The sequence below is a fragment of the Lepisma saccharinum genome, chromosome 10 (assembly GCF_977018435.1).
Source record: "Lepisma saccharinum chromosome 10, izLepSacc3.1, whole genome shotgun sequence".
Classification (NCBI taxonomy): domain Eukaryota; kingdom Metazoa; phylum Arthropoda; class Insecta; order Zygentoma; family Lepismatidae; genus Lepisma; species Lepisma saccharinum.
Genome location: NC_139238.1, coordinates 35,497,939 through 35,520,630, shown reverse-complemented (window position 1 = coordinate 35,520,630; position 22,692 = coordinate 35,497,939). Strand labels below are relative to the sequence as shown.

Here is a 22,692-nt window from a genome sequence, read left to right as displayed (position 1 = left end):
CAGTCATGTTTTAGAAGGTGTGTAAATATTTCTCCGTCACTTTGCTGCAAATAATTTTGCTTTATGTGGTTATTTTATATTGTTAGTACACTCAGCAGTAGGATAAAGTTAGGCAAATTGTCCATCACTATTTTTGTTCTATATTCTGATTTATTCTGTGTTGGTAGGTCATGGAATTATACTTGATCTGGAGCAGTTATCTTTTTTTTTCCAAGTCCTGAACTGTTGGAGAGAAAGAAAAAAGATAACTGTTCAATGTAGAAAAGAAAGTGAATTAACATGGTGATGCGCAATTTGCCTACTGTTACATTTGCCACTGGCTGTACATTCCAATTCGAAATGTCTAATGCTGTATTTGGAATGCTTTGTTAAATAATTTTAAGCAATACCTCCATCCACTTTGAAAATGAACACAGAATATACAAGCTTCATAACCTTATGCATGTACATTATCTGTTTCCATCTTTTGCTTCCAGGAGAGGACTTCTTAGCCACATCTTACGATTTTGTGCTAAAATGATATCCAATAACCCTGTTAACAAGAATAGGATTTTTATAATTTCTTATTTTTTATCCAACGATACCATTAAGGTGTATGAATATGTGCCCAGAAATTCAGGTATGGCAATTTTAAATTCTGTGTTTTGTAATTCCATAAATCATAATAGTAAATTTTACTGAAGGTGTAAACATAATCAAAATATATTTAATTTTGGTTTTAATACAAGATGATCAATAAAAGTCCTTTATTTTACCCTTTTCTTATGGTAAAATAAGTTATATTTGTGTGATTTTTAATATGCTAATACTTTTCATACTTAACCTCACTTATATATATTATTAGAACTGCAAGTCACCTCAATGGCCAAATACATCGAATGTTAGACTCGAGATATTGTCACTGACGGTCAAGGTTTGAGTCCTGGCATAGGCATAATTATTCATTTATGAGTGTTCCTTCATCAATTTCAACTAATCATCATTCATCCTCATCCTCTGAATTAGCCTAAAAAGGCTGAAGGTAAAAATAAATAAATAAAATAAACCCCTGTGCTTAGCACCACGCCATGAAGGCGTATAGGGGGTGTGGGGGTAACGCCTCACACTTTCTTGATCCGGTCGTGAGTGGGGGTGATGTGATCAGCATCACGCCCCTGACCACCTTTACCCCCCAGGGTTTCCCCCAGGTACCCATGTTATTCGATGCTGGGTGGGTGCCGGGGCCGCTTCCATCGTTAGAAAAGTTCCCGGATTTGAACCGGCCGGGGATCGAACCTGGGACCTTTAGCATGGTAGTAAAATATTCTTCAAAGAAAATCGCATGGTACCAAAAGAAATTAATATTTCTGGTTAAAACTCCTATTTATATCATATGATTTTTATCTCAAAGATATTTTAATCATTTCCTCATGAAGACTAATATTTATTAGTTGAAACACTGAATCGACAAAATGCACAACAGTATAAATTTCCTTTATTACAAATTAATAATTAATGTGGGAACATGGACAAATTAATTCTTCAATCAAGTAGCTGCTTTCCATCGTGGAGTGGTTAGTGCAATACAGTATGAACCCGGAGTGTCTTTATGTTTGTCCTATCACTCATTTCATGAATTCATCATTTTTCACCTCATCGTTAGGATTAACCGAACCAAGATAGAAATGAGAAGTAAAAATAATCAAAAGAGAAATAAGGAAAGAAATATATAAATAATATAATATTTAGATTACAATCTAAATTTAAATGTCTAGATTAGAACACATTTGGAAGAGAGGCTGGCATTTGAGAGAAAGGAATCCTGCTACTACAGGAATCTACTCAAACACACTATTTGGCTCAAAATCTAAGGTTTCCACTCAAACTTTTAGAAAGTTTCCAGGCAATTTTAAAATAAATTTCCAGGTCATTTTAGGGTGCTTTAAGATACTGACAATAATCACAGCTTTCAGTGTTAAACAGAACTTTCTCTTCAAGAAAATAATGTTTATTTGACATTGTTCAAAATTAATGTTGACCTCTGTGGTTAGTTGTTAGCACAGCATGCTATAGCACCGAGGGTCCTAGGTTCAAATCCCAGCCTGGACATGGGTGTTCTTTGTGAGTGTCCCTTCATCAGTTTCATCATTACTCAACCTCATCGTTGTGATTGACCAAAAGTGGCAGAAAAGCAATGGCAAATAACACAAATCAAATCAAAATTAATGAATGAAAATAAACTATAAAAACAATAAACTATAAAAACATTTCTAGAAAAAAAATCTCCCTTTAAAAAAAAATGGAACTCATTTTCATTTCCAAATCAGGCAAGTACAAATGAAAAAAACAACTTTTTTCCCCTCGTGAAAAATTGGTATGATTTGTTACAAATGAAAGGTAAATCTCTCTCTACATGCCATGAAGGCTCATACCAGTGTGGCCATAGGACTTCACACCTTGCCCTTGGCCATAGTGAAAATGATCTTATCATCACCATTCTCTGGCTGGAAAGCAGCTCGGGCATCTAAGCCAAGCGTCAGGTTAACCTTGCAGCAGGTTTTCGCATATGTAGATCCAAACGTGCGCGCAAGAATATAGTTCCACTCAGACGGGTTCTATTCCGACACAACTGCATACTTGTAAGAAAACAGTTATTTAATTTGTAAAATACAGACAAAATAATACATCCATTAGCAGGTGTGGACTTGATCGGTTGCAATCACTGTGCAGACGAACTTGGATCCGCAGATTCGCCAACTGGAGTTTGTATTGAGCTGAGGAATCCCTGAAGCCCAAGTGCGAGTCGAGCAAGACTGAACACGCTGCAGAGCGCGTGGAGTCCGCGATACCAGTGTTGCACATCCCACTATTTTAACCCTATGTTTATTGTGATTAATAATCGTGCTATACAGCGGCGAGAATGGCTGAATCAAGCAAGGTCTCCTGTTCAGCGAGTGATATTGCGGGCTTCATCCGAAGGGAAAAGCTCTTCAAATCAAGCAAGTTGTTTAAAATGCATAATCCTCCTTACGGAAACAAGATCAAAGTAAAACAGGGCGTGAGGTGATTTGCCGTCAATGGGCGCACGAACTGTATCCCGGGTGATGAATGATTTGCGGTTTGAGTTTAGGAAGAGGAAACAATTGTTTGTTGTTTGACTACAAAAGAATGTCCCCGGTATTAAAAGATATCCCCGTGAGAAGAAACATGTTTATTATTTGGAGCAGACGTGCTTTAACTCTGGGAGGGGCGTGGGCGTTATATTGATTTTTTTTTTATATATATATCACCATGCAAAACCACCGCCAGGGCTGAAGAAACCGACGAGAAAGGGAGAGGGGAAGGGGGAGGCTTATTGTTTCACCCACTGACGGCAATGACGTCTTTGTTGAAGGCACATATATTTACTGTTCCGTGCAAGGAAAGGGATGGATGATTAGCAAGAAATGGACAGACCAAGATTTGAATCCTGGTTTAGTGAAGTGATTCATAAATTGTAACCAGAATAATAGCAGCAGACAATGCACCTGATTGTATATATCCACAATAACAAATCATACTTTTTTTTTTCTGGTATAACTTGAAGTGCGTGTGTCTTACAGTAACAAAGGTTTTCATAAACGTTTTTTTTTATAAACCAAAAACAATAATTTGTCATTAAATTCAAGAGGGCCTGTCGTTGTTTACTTATATCTTTGTTTATTTTTATTTTTGCTTGCTCGAAATATACACACATGCTCATGGGCGTCCGGAAGGGGGGGGCAAGGGGGCCGTTCCCTCCCTGGAAAATGAAAGTCAACCAAAAATTATGTATTTCACACATATAATTTCATTTTAGCCACAATAATATGTGTTAATTATTGCATTAACACAATAAATTCAAATTTAAGCAATGTTATTAGGGAACTACACTCTTTTGGGGGAAATGTGACTTGTTTGCCCCCCTGGGAAAAATACTCTCATGTTTCGAAGATATTTCGCATTTATATTAAGTAATGACACATTTTTTAAAATAATTTATGCGCCGAAAGTACTTCTCAAATGTTATGTTTCAGGAGACAAAAAGAAACACAAATATATTCCGCTTGACATGCATGCGGGTTTTGATGTGTTGTGCGGTTGGCAATACTGTGGATTTTCTCAGTGTCTGCGATGTAAGCAGCTCGGCGGTTGAGGCAAGACTGGCACGGAAGATTCTGTGCTCAGTTCCCGCGCGGATTGATACATAAAACCTGCTGCAAGGTTAACCTGACGCTTGGCTTAGTTGAATGTAAGCTGATATTTTCACATGTCTCAGATCTGGTGAATATTGAAGCACGATAATGCGTTAATCATTACCTGATTGGTATTGTTTTTTTTAAAGGGTTTATTGGAGGCAAGTTTATAGATCGATGTAAAATGAGGAAACCAGGACAGCTGAAGTTCACAAATAGAGCACCTGTTTTGTACACCATGCAAGATTTGTACATTGGTGCCACTGTTAACTTTAATGGCTTTAAGTTTGAGATTCTCGATGCAGATGAATACTGCTTTCATTACATGGAGAAGAATTGTAACCAGGTGAGATGATTATGAAATGTGTATACAGTATTTGTTGATTCTATTTGTGCTATGTTAGTATGCAATTACTGTTAGTTTGGATTGAAAATTTAAACAATTTCAACATGTAATGAGGACATGAAGAACACATTCACATAACATGGTAATTGTTTGTGTACACAGTCACGAGACCTGACAACCATTGACTTTTGTTACGAGGTCAGTTAAAAAAGTATCCAATCCTAAAGCAAGGAAAAAATGGGTTAACTTTTGAGTTCCAGTGCTAATCTATTTGGAAGAAAGCTCCTTGTCACTCTACATGCTAAATACACTAAGTCCATCTGGACTAAGTCTATTTTGGAATGGCTACAATTTGCATCATCACCAATGTTTGAAATTACCAGCTGCAAGTCACAAGATGTGACTTTAATTTTTAGTTTGCCACCTTACTGAACGTATCAATTACCATCCTTATAACTAGGATGGGAAATTTACATACGATCTTGTGATTCTTTTAAATGTAGAAATGTACATGCTAATTATAATTATATATATAATTATAATTATAATTATCGAGGAATAGGTAACTGTTTTACATTTAAATATGAACCATTTCTTTGTCGGTCAATTTTATACTTCTCTGGATTAATCACAATTATGACTGTAAGTGAACACTTTATGAAACTCAACAGAGAACAACGACAAATAATACGCTAGCCAAGGTTTGTGTCAAAGACCTGTGTTCAACAAACATTGAAATGCCATCTATTGATAAGTTTTCAAGATGTTATACTCACCAAAAGGTTTCACTTAGCAAGAAGCATTTGAGTGTGAAAATAAAGGGATGTTTAATATAAATTTACGAGTAGATTATATTTTAATTCTGTTCCTTATTGTGTTGTTCTAAAAAATGCTCTAAACTGTATGATAAGGGCCGGGGTATTGTCATAATGCAACCCTCAGTCACCCCAAGGTCTGGATTCATGTCCAGAACTTCTGTTATCCCCAATGCCGTAAATAATTTGTCAGACAGTCAAATATTATGCAAGAATTGAATTTTTACCAGAGTTATCTAGCCCCCCCCCCTTTCCAAACACACATAGAGAGAGAGATATAATAAGATTAGATACCATAGCCTTGCATTTTGAGATAGACGCATGTATTTCATATAAGTGCTGGGATGTTTCCACTCATTGGCCAAAATAGCTGAAGGAGTGCAAGAATTAGGATTGTGCTACAATATGCATTTACATGTTACTTAGTTGTTCTATGAGGAAAAGTGTGGTTCTGTAATAAATTTGCATGTATGTTTCATTCATATGTTTGTTCATATCAGGATGGAACTGTAATAATAATAATAATATTTCAAGTGAGCATTGGTACTTTCTGGTGTTATATTTTTAAACATAAAACTGGTAAAAAAAGACATACCAGGTGTATAAGCTTAAATCTGCTGTTTTGTAGTCATAAAAACACATGGTTTGTTCTAAAAAGCAACAAGAAATGTATTCAAAGTACTTGCCCTCGCGAGCTACACATTTTGCCCACCTCTCGGGCAATTTGTGGATACCACGCCAAAAAAAGTCCTTCTCTTTCGAGGCAAACCACTCATCAAGCCATTTTCGAACGTCTGCATACAAATCGAAGTGCTGCTCAGTGAGCGCGTGGCCCATCGACGAAAACAGATGGTAGTCGGAAGGGGCCAGGTCTGGTGAACAGGCAGGATGGGGTAGAACCTCCCAGTTGCGTGTCTCAAAGTAGTTTTGGAACAGTCTTGACATGTGCGATGGGGCGTTGTCGTGGAGGAAAATCGGCTTGTCATGTCTTTGTTGATAATCCGGCCTTTTGTCACACAGAGAACGGTGCAATTTGATCAGTTGTTGGTGGTAGCGGTGGGCAGTGACAGTTTCACCAGGATTCAACAGCTCAAAGTAGACGATACCCTGTTGATCCAACCAAACACACAGCATCGTCTTCCGGCCGAAGCAATTTGGTCTCGAGGAAGATGTTGATGGTTGGCCGGGATCAACCCACGATTTCTTGCATTTAGGATTATCGAAATATATACACTTTTCATCGCCAGTCACAATCCGATGCAGGAAAGGCTTTCTTTTGTCTGGCAAGCAAGATTTCCCATGTGTTTTGGCGTCTCTCCAGCTGGCGATCGGTCAATTCATGCGGCACCCATTTTCCGATCTTTTGAACCTTTCCCATTGCACGTAGACGCATGGAAATGGCTGCTTGAGTAACACCCAATTGCTCGGCAAGCATCTTTTGCATTTGGGTATTGTCCTCGTCCAAAAGAGCCTGCAATTGATGGTCCTCAACCTTCCTGGGCCGATTTTCATGCTTCTTGTCGCTCAGGTCAAAATTGCTGTCTTTAAACCGACGAAACCAATCCCTGCACGTTGTTTCCGATACAGCACTGTCACCATAGGCCTCCACAAGCATTCGATGCGATTTCTTCAAATGGAAGCAGAAAAGAAGAGCTTCCCACATATGCTCTTTTTCTTGCACAAAACTACACATGCTTACCACAGGAACACTGTTGTTATCTGCACGTGCTGACGATGTGCACTGATTCGTGTTGGCAGATGTCCAACTCATACAAACACCAGGTATGGCATGCCCATGGTAGCTTCATACACTCACTAATGCCATCTATGAGCAAACAGCAGATTTAAGCTTATACACCTGGTAGGTCATTAAATATTCTTGCTATTTAACACCAGAAAATGTCTTACACCTTGTGCTGCACTATATACATATGTAAATTCATTCATATTGATTATTATCTTACATTGAATTTAAATTTGAATTGTTGATTTAAGTCCACTTTATGCACAGATAGGCTAATCGGGACTGGACCTACAGTTTAAAGTGGAATCCAAATAGCTGTGCAATGTGCCACCAGGTATCGAACCCAAGACACCTTAATTTCAAGGTGACGATGTTATCACTATGCCATCGGGAAAACCTCTATTTTACATTGAAGTACACAGAGGATTAATTGATTCATTTCTTGTTTTAAGTCCACTTCATGCACAATTAGGCTAATCGGGGCGGGACCTACAGTTTAAAGTGGGACCCAAACCAATATGTGCCTCCACAGCATATCGAACCCAGGAACTCTTGATTACAAGGTGAGTACACAGAGGAAACATACTTTGTACAAACGTATGCGAAAAATGCAGACTCAACAAGGACTTGAACCTGGGTCTCTGACATAGCATGTTTGGCACACACCTCAACTGGTGGTCTTCTAGCCCTGACTGGTCACTCATGTCGGATTTATACCTTTCTGTAGTTGGAAACGAAAGGTTATGGAAGTTTCTGCCAATAAAATCCTATTTATTGTTCTTTTGCACAATTACAACAAAACTTATCCACTGGCAATCCTGGATCGAGCTGACTGATGCAGATCTGCTAACAAATCTGTAACGGGCAACCTTCCAAGATTAATCTCGGTTTGTTATTATCACAAGAACCTCGCTTGAAAGCATAGGTTTATGAGGAACTAGCCCAAGCCATAAGACGATTCACCCATTCAGGGTAAGGGCAGTCCTCCCTACAAGGTTATCCTGTGATTTCAGCCAACGGGAACTGGATAAGAAGGTCGATAAGTACAGATTATGGTCCTTTTTTATACAGAACAGTTGTTGACAAAATACCAAGGCAACTTCGTCGATATTTACAAGTATCCATGGATTTACATAATTACATCAAGTAATTCAGGCTTTTACAATATTTACATAAAATAATTAAGGTTGGAAATTACATAGCTTTTTTAAATATTTTTCAAATGCCGAAAGAAGTGCAGATGCTACAGTGCTGCTTTACAAAAGCAAGCATGACCAGGTTCGACTGGGGCGACACATGTTATTGCTATACTCACCGAACTACCAAGCTAACAGTGGTTTTCCCCGATTTTTCACTTCTGCTGATTTAAGGGAAAGAGTGGCAGTTTTGCGCCAGTTGTGCATTTATTTCAATATCGTCGGAATGGGTACTGCTACTAAAAAAAAACTACTGGACAAGAGAGTATGAATTTTTCTCCATGTTGGAAGTGAAAGCTGTTTTTTAAGTTGATTATTAAGCTAGACACGATGTTTGAAAAATATGATAAGTATTTACAGAATTCCATGTATTCCTTGTGGGGAATCAACTTCAAGTTATGGCTAACATCACATGCGAAAAGTACCTATACATGTTAATAGCATAGTACAGTTAGACATGTAGATAAACATTGTAATTAATACAAAACAGTATATTTTTTTTTAAATTTCAACATTTATTTTGAATAAACAATGTCTGGTTAACATTAACATTTATTGTGAATAACATATTAACATTGTTACAAAGGTTCAAGGTTCATTGATCAACAATGTCAGTGTACACTCCTCCATGTTCAATGCAAAGGTTGATGCGTTGTCATGTTCTTGTATGCATCCGCTGCAGCATATCAGGGGTGATCCTTTCAAATGCCATGCGAACTCAGTCTTTCAGTTGATCACCATTCACCTATCATCGTTACGAACGTCTTCTTTTATTATTCCCCATAGTGCATTGTCCGGTGTGGTGAGGTCTGGGCTTCATGGAGGCCATGACAATGGTGGATCACGAGACCTTCTAGCACCGTTGTCACTCACAGCAAAATGTGGTGGAGCACCGTCTTGTTAAGTGTAACAATGTCAGCTATTCCTCTTACCGTTAATTCTGGAAGCAACCACGTGTTAATCGTGTGAAGATAGCTGTGCTGGTTCACAGGACTATCAAAGAAATATGGTCCAAGCAGACGGACTGCCGTGATCCCTGCCCAAATCATAACATGCTGCAGATTGCACTCGATTTCCTCATAAAAGTGTGGATTGCCTTTTGCCCAAAAAAAGATGTTACAATTTTGTGAGCTACGATAAATCGCACACTCGTCAGAGAACATAACGTTTTTTTTTTATCATTTGCATGCGGGAAGCGTGGGAGCAGCATTTCACATGCATGCACACGTTGCTCCAAGTCACGATCACTCAACTCATTCACTGAGGATGGCCGAAAACATGAAACGTTCATTTCTTTCCGCATGTGGTCTTGCATAGTCGATCGTGGGATGCCTAATTCTGCTGACCGCTTAAGGGCTGAATTCATTGGCGATTGTTCAATTGATTCCGCCACAGCAGCACAAGTTCCGGTGCGAGTCGTAGGCCTTCCGCTACGTGGTGCATCGAGAGCACTTCCCGTCGCAAAGGTTCTCTTCTCCCATGGGAATAACGTTGGTTGTGATGGCAGCTGTTTTCCAAACTGCACAGCAAAGTCCCTCAAAATGTCTGTCATTGTCTTCTTTGTGTTCTGACGTTCGTGAACCCACACAGAAGCCACCAAACGCTCCTCAACAGTGAAAGCACTTGTATCCGCCATAGTTTCACTCTCTCGACTGAATGCAGTGGACCACATTCTTCTGCCACGTCCTTCCCACACTAACCGAAGTGAACGTGACATGCGCAGGACTCAGCTTATGGCGGGAAATTCTTATCTCAACAATCTGTAACAGAACAACAATAATGTTAATAATAAATAATAATAAAGAGTCAATCTGCTCATCAATAGTAAAAATATACTGTTTTTGTATTCATAACAATGTTTATCTACATGTCTAACTGTACTATGCTATTAACATGTAAAGGGACTTTTCGCCCACCCTGTATATTCATGGCAAGAATTGGTCTATGTGGGTTGAAGCCAGTGAAGGCATCATAGTGAAGCAGAGGGCAGGCACTCCACTTCACAGTCAAACAAGTGCACGAAAGAGCCAGATCTGGCTCCAGCAGAGCTTAGTTGGCAGCAGTGGTCTGACCTGCTGCTGAGGGGAGAACCTCACTGGAACCCTCCCTCATGCCCTTAAGTCTGTATTAATTCTCCCCCACCACCACCCACATATTAAATGTTTTGCATTTATTCAATTGTAAGGTTTTACATTGAATTTTCTTTCATCTATAGTTTTATATTTTAAATTTAAAGTTTATTATATAATGTAGTGAATAATAATGTATTCATATTATATTTTTAGTTCCCTGTATCTAATGTAGAAGTCATCTTGTGCAAATTGAAGCGAGCTCTGATGCCTGGATTCAAGGAATTTGTGAAGAGTTATTTGGGCCAAGATTATTCTATGACAGGAATCATACCTTATGAAATTTTCAGGTGAGAAATATTATCTCTGTCTCGTTTGTCTTATTATTATTATTAAGACTAATGTTATATTAAAGAACGTGCTTTATTTTATCTAAGCACAATAAGAAACATAACAAGAACTAACAAGTTACAAGGACCGTTGTCTGTCGGCCATGTTGCTTGTGACAGTCGTGACAGTTCTTTTTTACTAAAGGCACTACTGTTCACTACACATACATTACAATCTCAGCTATCAAGCTAATACCAATTTATCGACATATGGGTGATGTCTGTATGTGTAATAATCAACTACTAATTACTTGAATGTGGATAGCCCGTCATGTATACAAAATGCACAGATTTGGACTAATTCAATTGCAAAATTATGTAAGAAAAAGTAGAAATATTAGATTTCCAGTTTCCTGTCTTTTTCCATTAATTTACCTACAAATTCCTTTCTTCATTTCCAGGGCTTCACTTAAAAATCTTTTGGCAGGTGATATTGTAGAACATGAAATCATCACACTTGCTCGTCAGTTTCCTGGTGTTGAGAAAGGAGACCAGCTTACAAGAGACATGCTGAGGTAAGAAAGCCCTATTTTTTCAGTTCCTCTTCAAAATAAAGATTGTACTTGAATATACGACAAGCTCCAGTTTTATGTTCTTGAATTTTACATTTTACTGTATTTAAGTTTCCCCCTGAAAAAATTGAAATGAAGATTCTATTGTATTCTTATTTGAGTTAAGAAATTATCAAAATACTATCAGTGCTCTCAGGTAGGAAAATTAAATAACTATATTTGCTGAAAATTGCTTTGTTTAAATTTCTGTTAATTTACATATTTTTTCACTTCTTTGCCCTTTATCCTGAAGACAGCAAGAAGGCTGCTATCAGATGCCTTTTTAGTAGGGATGGGCCAATATGAAATTTTGGCCGATACCGATAAAGTACCGATACCGATAACCGATATTCTACCGATCCGATACAAAATTAGAAATGGTCCTTGAAGAACCTGAAATGATCATTGATCTCCTTAATAAATGTGTGTTTCAAGGTGATTGCAGTGCAAAAGAAGTTGAATATTTAGACATTTATTTTTTAGAAAGCAGAGCATGGAGATTATCCATAAAAATTACCACAAAATGTCAGAATTTTGCGCTAAATTATAAGATATTTATCGATATATCGGACCGGTAAAATAATCGGTAATTTTACCGATAAACCGATACACCGATATGCCTATATTGGCCGATACCGATTAATCGGTCCCATCCCTACTTTTTAGACTTTTTATTCTAGTGTTGTGTGTGTTGTATCATTTTATCTTGGTTTAAGTATTGCATAAGTAAAGTTCCATGTTTTCACATTGCAGTTTTTTTTTGGGTTTTCCAGTATACTTCAAAGGCCTATTGCCTTCACTAAAAAGGTCATGGCATCTAGTATGGAAATGGTAGTATGTCATTCTGACGAGCCGTCTAGTCTTGGATGCCACAACCTTTGCTAATGAAGGCAGCGAACTTTCGAAATTACGGTAATCTGAAAATCTACAAATTCTGCAATGTGGAAACACAGTACTTTACCTACACAAGCTTTTATCTTGATTTTAATCCTGGTAAGAATATGTACACCATGGCCTATATTCGTGCAAATATGATATTTAGTGTACACAATTCACTTATGTTTAAAAAAAAGAAAAAATCACCTGTTGATGATGATACATCAGCATTCACACTAGAGTGTTTATTTAGCTCTAGAATATAAAAAATTTGATTTATTTTCTGCAGGGCTGCAGCACACACTGAGGTGAAGAAGCTGCTGTACAATGCATTTGACAGATTGGAGGAGAACTGCAGGCATCAAGATCGCAATGACTCAGGCTACATTCCTTACGAAGCAGCTTGGGCCATCTGCAAGGGAGCTAAGCTTCCTCTGGACACTGACCTCCTGAAGGCTATATTAAAGAGGTAGGCTTTTTTGACGTGAGTAACATCTATTTGTGAAGGCACACAAGAATGAAAGTAAATGTTAACATTCTCAGGACAGTATACAAACTAGAGTTGAGCTGAAACCACTTTGAACCGATGCCGATACTCTTACCGATTCCAACCAATATCGATACCGATGCTTGAAAATTGTAACCATTAAAAGTTGTTCAAAATATTGATTAATACAAGGTGATGCTGAAAAGTTCGTAGCCCAATGTAGAAGGAATGCACTTGGAATGATGAAACTTCATAGTTGCTCAACGAAGCTCAGTGCACTTTCTGGCCCAGTGCTCCAACTTTTGCAAACCACTTTTAAAAAATTCTGAAGTTTGCTCCTTGCACCAATCCTCTGTGGCAGTAACCACCTCCTGATCTGAGGCAAAATGGCATCCCTTCAGGTGTTTTTGACCTGAGGAAACAGAAAGTAAGTAGTCAGATGGAGCAGAGTCCTGTAAGATGTTCCTCATTTCCTCATGGATCATCTTCTCAGACTTGCTCTGGAGGAACAGAAACTTCATCACAGCCCTGCACTCCATGTTTGTAAATTTTGCTTGATGAGCAGACATTATCACTTTATAAACTGAAACAAGAAAGCTTGTCAATTATGCAATGCCTTTTGGTATATGTACATACAAGGATATGTACTTTCAAGATATAATGTGACCTCTAAACAATTTGGAAACTTGGTTGGGCTACAAACTTTTCAGCATTCCCTCGTATTAGTGGGTGAATATTCCATTCCAATTATAAGCATCATTTCATGAGAGTTTTGCTTCAAAATATTCAAGAATTCCATCAGAATAGTAAAATATCTGTTGTGTCACAAACTACAGTTTTTTACACTATATTGGTGCAATATCAATGGAAACTGAATTTTGCGTAACTTCCAGGATAATTAGATTCTGCAAAAGTGTCTCGCTGCATTTTTGCAGACCACGCAAAAGACCAAACTACTGGAAAAGTATAAGCAAGTATCGGTAAATAAATTCCAGCTGATACTTTTCAATATTAATACATTGGCATCAGCTCAGTCCTAATACAAACATACGTGTATTTGTATTTTTGTTGTTTAGTGTAGCTTTTCTGCCACTTTTCGCAAAGATAAGAATGAGTGATAATTTGATGAAACTGATGAAGGGACACTCACAAGAGCACACATGCCCACGCCAGGACTTGAATCTGGGAACTTCAGTAGGAAGTACTTATTGCACTCAGCCACTGAGCTGGCAATAAGCAATAATGCAGAAAATATTGAAATTGACTCACCAGACCAGAAGAAACTGGTAATATTTTGTCGCCTTGTTCACATTATGAATGAAATTATGTTATTGTCCGGTACAGTGCTTTAAGAGTTTTGGTGCATGTTTCAGGAGAGAAATTTGTTATGGAATGCTACCATTGCCCATATGCCAAAGGCACGTATGTGCATTTTTGGCTGTTTTTACTTAACAATATCAAGGTGTTACTTGATACTTTATTCCATAAGATGAGCTGATTGTTTCTAAAATTCTAAATAGCTTAAATTTTGATCTCAACTTAATTTTCCTCAATGAAAGTCATCCAAAATTGGAGTTTTAGATGACATTTTCTGCAAACATCATTTATGCTCATAGATGTCATTGGTGATAATATTTTAAGCTAGTAGTTACATAGGTTCTGAACTGAGTACAATGGAATGTACATGAAGTTTTATTACATTCAAAATGTTGCTTTCTCCACTAATTTCACAATAATAAGGAACTTACTTAAATACATAAATGAAGAACAGTAAGAAAGGAACAGAAAGTAATGCAAAATATTCGAGAATGGATTCAAAATATGTAGTGTAAATCCACATAGATATGGTATTTTAAACCATTTTTATAATTCCAAAATCAAAAATGTCACAGCACACTGCATGAGCTAAATAGTTTCTACCCAATTGTACAGCGTTCATGGCCACACAAATTCAAAATTTTGAGATCTTGTCACATTTAGTTTGCATATTTTTGTTTCAAATTTTTTGGATTGGATCATAGTTTTGGAACCATTGGTTTAGTATATGCTGTGCTTTTTTTATTCTAAAAAGAAAGGGTTCGGACACTTTTCATAAGTCACTTTGCCATGGTGGTACAAACAGAGTTAACCGCGAGAGGGACAGAAAAATAATGATGGTACATTCGTACATATATATTTCTTTCGCTAATACAATCAATTATTAGTTTCATTCCCACCTATGAAAAAAATATGTCAATATGATATACTCTTCCGTACTGCCAAAAATGAAGCACTGTTACTTGACTTCTTATTTTTATTCATGAAGACAGGAAAAAGCAGAAAAAATATATAATACATGTTTTTCCTTCCTTCAGAATACAGAAAAATGAACGTGGAGAATTAAACTGGAGAGATCTGGTTGATTTCTTCAATTACACAAAATTTCCGAGCCCAGTTGTGCAGCCTACTGCCATCAAGGTAAGTGCCACTTGTTTTAGCATGTGTTGAAAATACCATTACAGAAAACTAAACCTTATGGTAATCCTTCTAGCTCCCTCAGCTTAGTTGCAACACGGTGTCTACAGCAGCGGTGAAAACTTTTTTTGGTTTGAGGGCTAGTTTACATTTCAAGAATCACTGGCGGTCTACTTATCTTATTAGACCTAACAACGAGAGCCTAAAAAAGGAAGCAAAGGGTCAATACCATAAAATTGACATTGATTATTTTATTTTATGTATGTATTTATTTATTTATTTACTTATTTTATTATTAAATAAGTTTTGGCTTCAGTACTGTGGGCTTGACACCTGTTTTAGGCCATATCTCCACAGTTCATCATTAGCATCTTTTCATCCTTCTATTGAGAAGGTAAAAAAAAGAATACTACAATTTTATTCTTTCATAAACACTCATTTTAACAAAAGTATTTCACTTGTTGCTGGGCATCAGTAAAAAATTACACAACTATTTTGTACTTACAATCCCATGTTCACCTGTTCACTCATGACTTGGTGGCTTGTAGCATGACTAATAAACTGCCGACAGCAGCCTTACAGCGAGTTTACAGTCTTACGATCGCGAACTTTTTTTTATGGTTAATTATTATGTGATTCAACAAAGAAAGAAATTAACTGTTACAACAAAGCTCTTTTCCTGATACAACAATTGAAAATACAGAGAGAGGTAAGTAATAAAACTTTTGTGACTATGCATAATAAAATCCGTATAATATGACAGAGCACCGCAGACTACCTCTCGCGGCTTGCTGGTCGACTGGTAGACCACGGTCAACGCGTTGGCCACCCCTGCTCTACAGTCTACTCCGTGTGAATTATAGACCTCTTGCAAGTGGAGGATACTCTTTTCTCTAGGTTGAGTGAAGGTTTATCCTAAGTTTTATAAGTTGTTTCTAAGAGTGGTCATTTCATTTTAGATGTCACTATGTACTATTATGTTAATTTGAGAGTTAGTTTTACTTGTTTACAGAGATGATCACTTCTGAACTTCAAGGGGAGGGGCCATTTACTCTTATTCTAATTGCTGGTTTATATAGTTGATTTAAGGTGTCTTGGTTGGTGATATCTTAATTTTAGACATCAATGGGATGAAATCACTATTTACTTTTACATTATTTTACAATGTATAGTTAGTTTTAAATTACTCTGGGCCATGGGCAAACCAAAAAACTTTTGTAGAGGGAGTCATGTCATTGATATAAAATTCAATAGTAACATAATAATAATAATAATTCACTAATATTTTGTTAACATTATTGTTATCATTATTATGTCTTCGGAGAAATTATTTGATACACAAAATGAGCAAACATCCAACACAACTGTTTTACTTTATTTTTCACATTTCATAGTGTTAATGTACTAAAATACATACTTGCTTTATTTTGTTATTAACGTTTACACAATTTGTTGAAGAAATATCTTTGAAATTTAGGGATAAATTTTATTCATGAAGCTGTGTGTGATCTCTCACATAAGAATCTCATGGAATTTTGAAAACTTATGTAACCATTTATTCTTTGGATTATGTGATAGAATATGATAAAAAAACAAGAATTATCTGATATTGTTCCTCATTTTGCACTACTTTTTTCTTAGGGAACTCATGTCTCCTACTCAACTACTTTATTTTATTTCTATTTTTTACTATCAAAATAATAAGTCTGGAGTGATCACTAAATTTTTGACATCAAGGAGTGGTTGTCATTTACTCTCTTGAAGTCTCCAAGTTGGGTTAGAGGGGACTTAGCACCACTGCATTACCCCCCCCCTCCCCTCCTTAATTCATTTTTATTCTTGGCAGACTGGGGAAACACTCAAATACACCCAGAAGTGGCCTTTCATAGTGCCAGTGATATCAATTGCATCAAAATTCTTGAATAAAACACAAAATGCATGCAGAAGATTCCATGCTTAACTCACATTGTCAGTTGTTCCTGGTGAGTAGATGCCATGTGAAAGTAGTTATATAAGTCCAACTCATGGTAGGAAACATTATCTTATGCAACAGCTTATTGAAAATGTGGTGAAAATTGAAACTCGGCTATTAATTTTGACCATATGGATGATAATGTCATAAGTATGATGGGTGGTTAGTAGTAGTATAGCTGTTGCTAGAGGAGGTTGAACACTTGACCTCCTGTGGAATTTGACATCATTCATTAGATCATACAAAAATATTAGATTTTATGGTAATTGATAAATTAAATACATTTCGGTTAATTAGTATTCCAATAAAATAACTGTGATGGGTGGTTGAAATGTAGGATAAAGATGTTCCATTGGAAGTTTTCCAAATTCCAAAATTGAGATTTTTAGTCGCAAAACTAAACCCTGTGATCAGAATTTCTTCCATAGGTTTCAAAGATTTTCTGTAATTAAAAAGGATTTGAAATTGACTACAGGGGTACAAAAGTCTCCCTAATCATGTAGTTATAAGTATGTAATAGTTCTTATTAATGAATATGCTACCATCATTCTAGTTATTATTATTACAGCTATTCCTACTAATCAGATTTTTTTAACATAGTAGATGTCGATTGGAAGGGCATAATTCATATATCCTATTTGTGTAAAACAAATTTCAAACTAAACATTTTCTTAAAGCGTGGGTTAGTCTTGTGCCAACATTAACAAGAACAAGAATAATTAATATTGTATAATAATAATATTGTGACTAGTTCCACTTAATGATATTCATATTTCTACCACACATTTGTTTCATTAAATGTAACATTTCCAGTTTCAGTTTTCGTAAGAGGGCCTCGCTGATTGCACACCTTAACAAGGAGTGCCAGGTTCGATACCATTGCACAATGGTTCGGATCCCACTTTAAACTGTAGGTCCCATCCCGATTAACTGATCTGTGCATAAAGTGGAGTTAAAACAAAAACTCAATTGAGTTTCCCTAAGATGATGATCGCAGGTTTGTTTTGATTCCTCTTTTGATTTTGTTCTACTTTCTTCCTATTTTTCTTTGTTTTCTTATTTGCATTGTACAAGTAATGGATGTTATAATATAATATAATATAATATAATCTATGAACCAAATAAGGAAAGAAAGGAAATAGGGAATAAATGATGAGAGAAGGATAAAAAGAGGGAGAAAATAAAAAAAAAAAAAAAAGAGTCCAAACTAGCCTGTAACCATCATCAGTGTTATCTCAACAGAGGAAATGAAATGGCTGAAATTTAAGAAAAACAAATGTGTGCCAGAAATATTTATAAAATTAACTAATCACTTACGTTATTTATTATTAAACAATTTTCATTTTATAAAGCAAACAATCTCAGTGTCACGGTCACATGCGTTTATTAAGACGGTGAATAAATTGCTCATGTTCTCCATGAAATCTTTGCCGTCATCTTATGTTGGATTAGTGAACTGTTACGTAACATAGCTCCAATACACAGAATATGTTCTTTCCAGTTTGAATTGTCAAAATTGGAGAAACCTGTATCAGAGAAGGTTACCTGCGTAAACTACTTGAGGATATTCAAAGAATTGGGCTTGGAGGAAGAATTAAAACAGCAGCATGGCTGATAACCGTGATATACACTTAATCATACAAACCTCTGTGTGTTTCTGTGTTGTGTAATTGTCTGCGTGAATTGTGCATTTATTGAATTTTGTAAGATTTTGTAAAATTGTATTTTTTTAAATGAAATATTATGTATTGTGGATGTGTGTAGAGCAGCATAAATTCTTGAAAGTGTGGTGCTTGTTTGTAAGAATTTGTGAGGCAATTTTTAATACTGAGTGTGTTTGAAAATTTTGTTCATTATATTATTTATATTTAAATATGAATACATTAAAACTGTTTTATTTTTATTGACACTTTGTTAATTGGGATTGTGGAATTTGAATTATGCTACAAATCCTTTCAGATCTTTGTTTATGGATTTGTTGCACCAACTATCTTCTAAATTTACTAGTGATGGGGCAAATTAGTTGTTCGGCTATTATAGGCAAGGCCTGACTGGCCTATCTGGATACTGGGCAAAGTACTTGCATGCCCTCACTTCCTTAGGCTACCAAAAAGAAGGATACACTATATACCCATACCAATAATACTGTTACCTCTAACATGTACATTTTAGGTCCTTCAGGATGGGTTAGTGGTAGTTTAGTTGCCTTGTAATGAAGAGGTCTAGGGTTCGATACCTGATGAGGCACATAGTGGCTTGGATCTCACTTTAAACTGTTGCCCCAGTCACGATTAACATTTCTGTGCATATAGTGGCCTTAAAACAAACTTAATGTAAATTTTAGACACCCTTTAGATGCACTCTTCATCACAATCATTCTAAGTATCAAACTTGTAGTTTTTGTTCATGGATGACAGCGCAAGAGCATTAATTTTTGTTGGTAACAAACTTCACATAAACCTTAAACAAGTCATCATTATTTTTATATATTTATAAACCCGGTAATGAAGCCCAAAATATCTGAGAAAAATATTTTTTTTTAAAAGAAAGTAAAGTGCTCCCCTATACTATGCACCATGCCACAAAGGCATCGTGTGTGAGGTTAGGGGCCCACACTTACTTGATCTTGGCCGAAAGTGGGGGTGATGTGATTAGCACCATGCCCCTGGCTGCCTTTACCCCCCAGAGTTTCCTCCAGATACCCACTTTATACGATGCTGGGTGGGCGATGGAGCCACTTGAACAGGTGGAAAAATTCCCGGTTCTCCCCAACTGGGGATCAAATCCAGGTCTCTCGCATGGTAGTCGGATGCCCTAACGACTAGGCTATAGTGTTTAGTTAATTTTGTAACAATGATTCACAGTTTAATTGATTGGTTTGGTTTATTTTATTTAGCTTTCCTGCCACTTTTGGCTACTTGGAAAGCTGAGGATGATGAAATTGATGGAGGGGCATTCGTAAAGAACAATCATGCCCAGGCTGGGATTCAAACCCAAGACCTCTGGCATTGTGCCCTACTGTGATAACTCCCACCATGGAGGTTGGTGATTCATTGTTCAACCCATTGGTTGTGTTATTTATTACTCTGGCCATCCTTGTTGACTTCATATCCTTGATATTGTTCATCGTGCTGGTATCCCTTTGTGTTTGGGTCCATTTTGCACCAGTCCCATCACTAGCCTATATGTGGAGGCATCGGACTGCCATTGTGTTTCGGGAGACAATGGCTTATTTTGAACTATTTCCTCCATCTGTGTTCTATGCCCACACATCCATCTCACCACACGTTTCTAACTTTAGTCAACTAGACCTTTTGGCATGAGTGCAGATCGGGTCCTTGCCACACTCCAGATTGACAATAACCCTTTCCATAATTTTTCCTCTCTTATTCCCGCTTCCCACCTGGGAATATTCAACACTTTACATTCTCGGCAGCAAAGCTAGTGCTAGAATACCAGCAGAAATTGTTAGAACGTTGATCAACGTATCTCATTTTGTCATGTTTTATACGGATGAGTTCAAGACATGTACATTAGCTGAATATGCCTTCTTTGCCAACTCGGGGTGGGGGGGGTATCTTCATCAATTTCATCATATCACTCATCCTCATTTTCAGGATTAGCCAAAAGTGGCAGAAAAGTGAAGTAAAATAAACCAAATCATCGATGACAATATATGATTCAAAGAAAATAATAGTAATAACAAAAACAATTAATGTGTGTGCACAGAAGTATGTCCCATGCGGTGGTTAAGTTATTCTACATGACAAATATAAAATAGTGCAAAGCTATGTAGGGTGGTATTTGTAGGGGGATGAGGGGGATTATCCCCCTCTGGATACTTGTGTCCCTCTCTGCTTGATAAATTTTATCCCTAGGGGGAAAAACAACAAATTATTGGGAATTTAGTTACTTTTTCCCCACTTCGCCATTCAATTGCACCACTTTTCTGTCACAACTGGAAGCTTCATTTGGCAAACTCGTATGTGGTATCAAGCGCTGCTATATTCCTTGAACTGTCAAACATGTTCCTCTTTTCTTTGTCCAGGGAATTTGCCCGGAAAGAAGTTACAAATGAGTTGTCTCGTGACTCTAACTTGTCACCACAGAACATCTGTATATACATATGAGTGGAATTATAGTACGCGAAGATAGCCTACATGGAATTTTTGACGCAAGCACGATAGCCCTTTATGAAATCAAGAACAGTGTGCTTTTTTTTTTTTTTTTTTTTGAAGAACTAGCTACATTTCTTTGTGAAGCTAGAATGTTAGTAAAAATAAGTTAACATTACGATTTATAGCCTGCAATATTGGGAATCTGCCTTCAAAATGAAAGAAATCTGATAATTCTGGTGGCGGAAGACTGAGATGACCAAAGGATCGGTTTTGAAAATTTGCAGGAAGATGGCAGTAGTAGTGAAGCTGTGAGTTTCCTTGTGATTGATTATTAGTTGCCGAAGTCGTGAAAAATTTAACATGGAAAATTTCACGGCCATGGCTTGATGTATCTAGTGATGAAGTTACATATACATAATCTTTCAACATCACTAAATTAAAACACATGGGGTGTGTCGGAAGGTGGTATTTTTTGTTGGAAATATTTCTCGGTGTCATCATGCATTGTCAAGTCAGTAGTATTGTAATTTTGCAGTTATGCCCAAGTTCAATTCTGATTCTCAAAAATAGGTCCCATGTTACACCCATGCCGGACTACATTTCTGGTGGGGGGTGTCAAACCCCAAAACTGTAGGTCCAGTCCTGATTAGCTGTGATGATTGTAAAGTGGAATTGATATTTTTTTTTCTGTCAAGATCCAAATTTAAATTGGCAATTTTTCAGCAATTATATAAAATATGTTTTGGCAAAAAATTAAGTATGGCCTGACCTCATTTCCCATTTAAAATTGTTGAGGTACTCCCATGCAACCCCTCTAGCAGGCGCAAAGGCGCACACATGTGTGTACGTGTGGGGGGGTGAGAGAGAGGGAGAGAAACAGATATGTTAAGCGGAGTAAAATCATTATCTTATGCTGTTTCTTGACAGTTAGTAGAATTTCCCCCCACTGGAAATTCCTTAAATATTACACTGAGTCTATGGTGTTGGTATTAAGTATACTTTGAACTTCATGGATTGGTTGTTGCAGTGTGTGCTGTGATTTATCTATCTGTAGTGTGTTGTCTGTTGGATTCATTGAAGTATGAGAGTCTTCCTTCTGATACCAGGTTTCCTGGTTCCTTAGTTGTCCACCAGAATGCCTTCTGTGGTACGGCTTCAGGACATAGTCCTACTCTATGCTATACTAAAGGCATTGGACTTGCGTTGAAGCAAAGTTTAGCTCAAGTCCTACTAAGCAGTAATTCACTTCTACAGCTTGCCATATATGATAGCCAATGGATCTGTATGCAAGGTACAAAAGTAGAGAACCACTGCACAACTTGTCACACACCAAGAGAACTATAACTCCATTAAGCCTTGTTTCCATGATTATGAAAAACTAAATATGCTGACCAAGGCAGTAATTTATTTTATTAAAAAACATAAACTAACGTAACGTTTCAACCTTCTAGCAAGGTCTTCTTCAGACTCTGTATCAAGTAC

At 36.9% G+C, this 22,692-nt stretch overlaps 1 protein-coding gene across 1 annotated transcript in view; it reads left to right on the top strand.

Moving 5' to 3' along the window:
* LOC145994325 (EF-hand domain-containing family member C2-like) overlaps positions 1-18,984 on the top strand; it is a 46,254-nt gene extending 27,270 nt beyond the window's left edge. Inside the window, exons 8-14 of the mRNA XM_083130434.1 lie at positions 477-619; positions 4,343-4,539; positions 10,580-10,713; positions 11,154-11,267; positions 12,469-12,648; positions 15,021-15,123; positions 18,594-18,984. Of these exons, the coding sequence (XP_082986560.1) occupies positions 477-619; positions 4,343-4,539; positions 10,580-10,713; positions 11,154-11,267; positions 12,469-12,648; positions 15,021-15,123; positions 18,594-18,707 (985 nt within the window). The 3' untranslated portion in view covers positions 18,708-18,984. The remainder of the gene's footprint in view (positions 1-476; positions 620-4,342; positions 4,540-10,579; positions 10,714-11,153; positions 11,268-12,468; positions 12,649-15,020; positions 15,124-18,593) is intronic.
* The last annotated feature ends 3,708 nt before the right edge of the window (positions 18,985-22,692 follow it).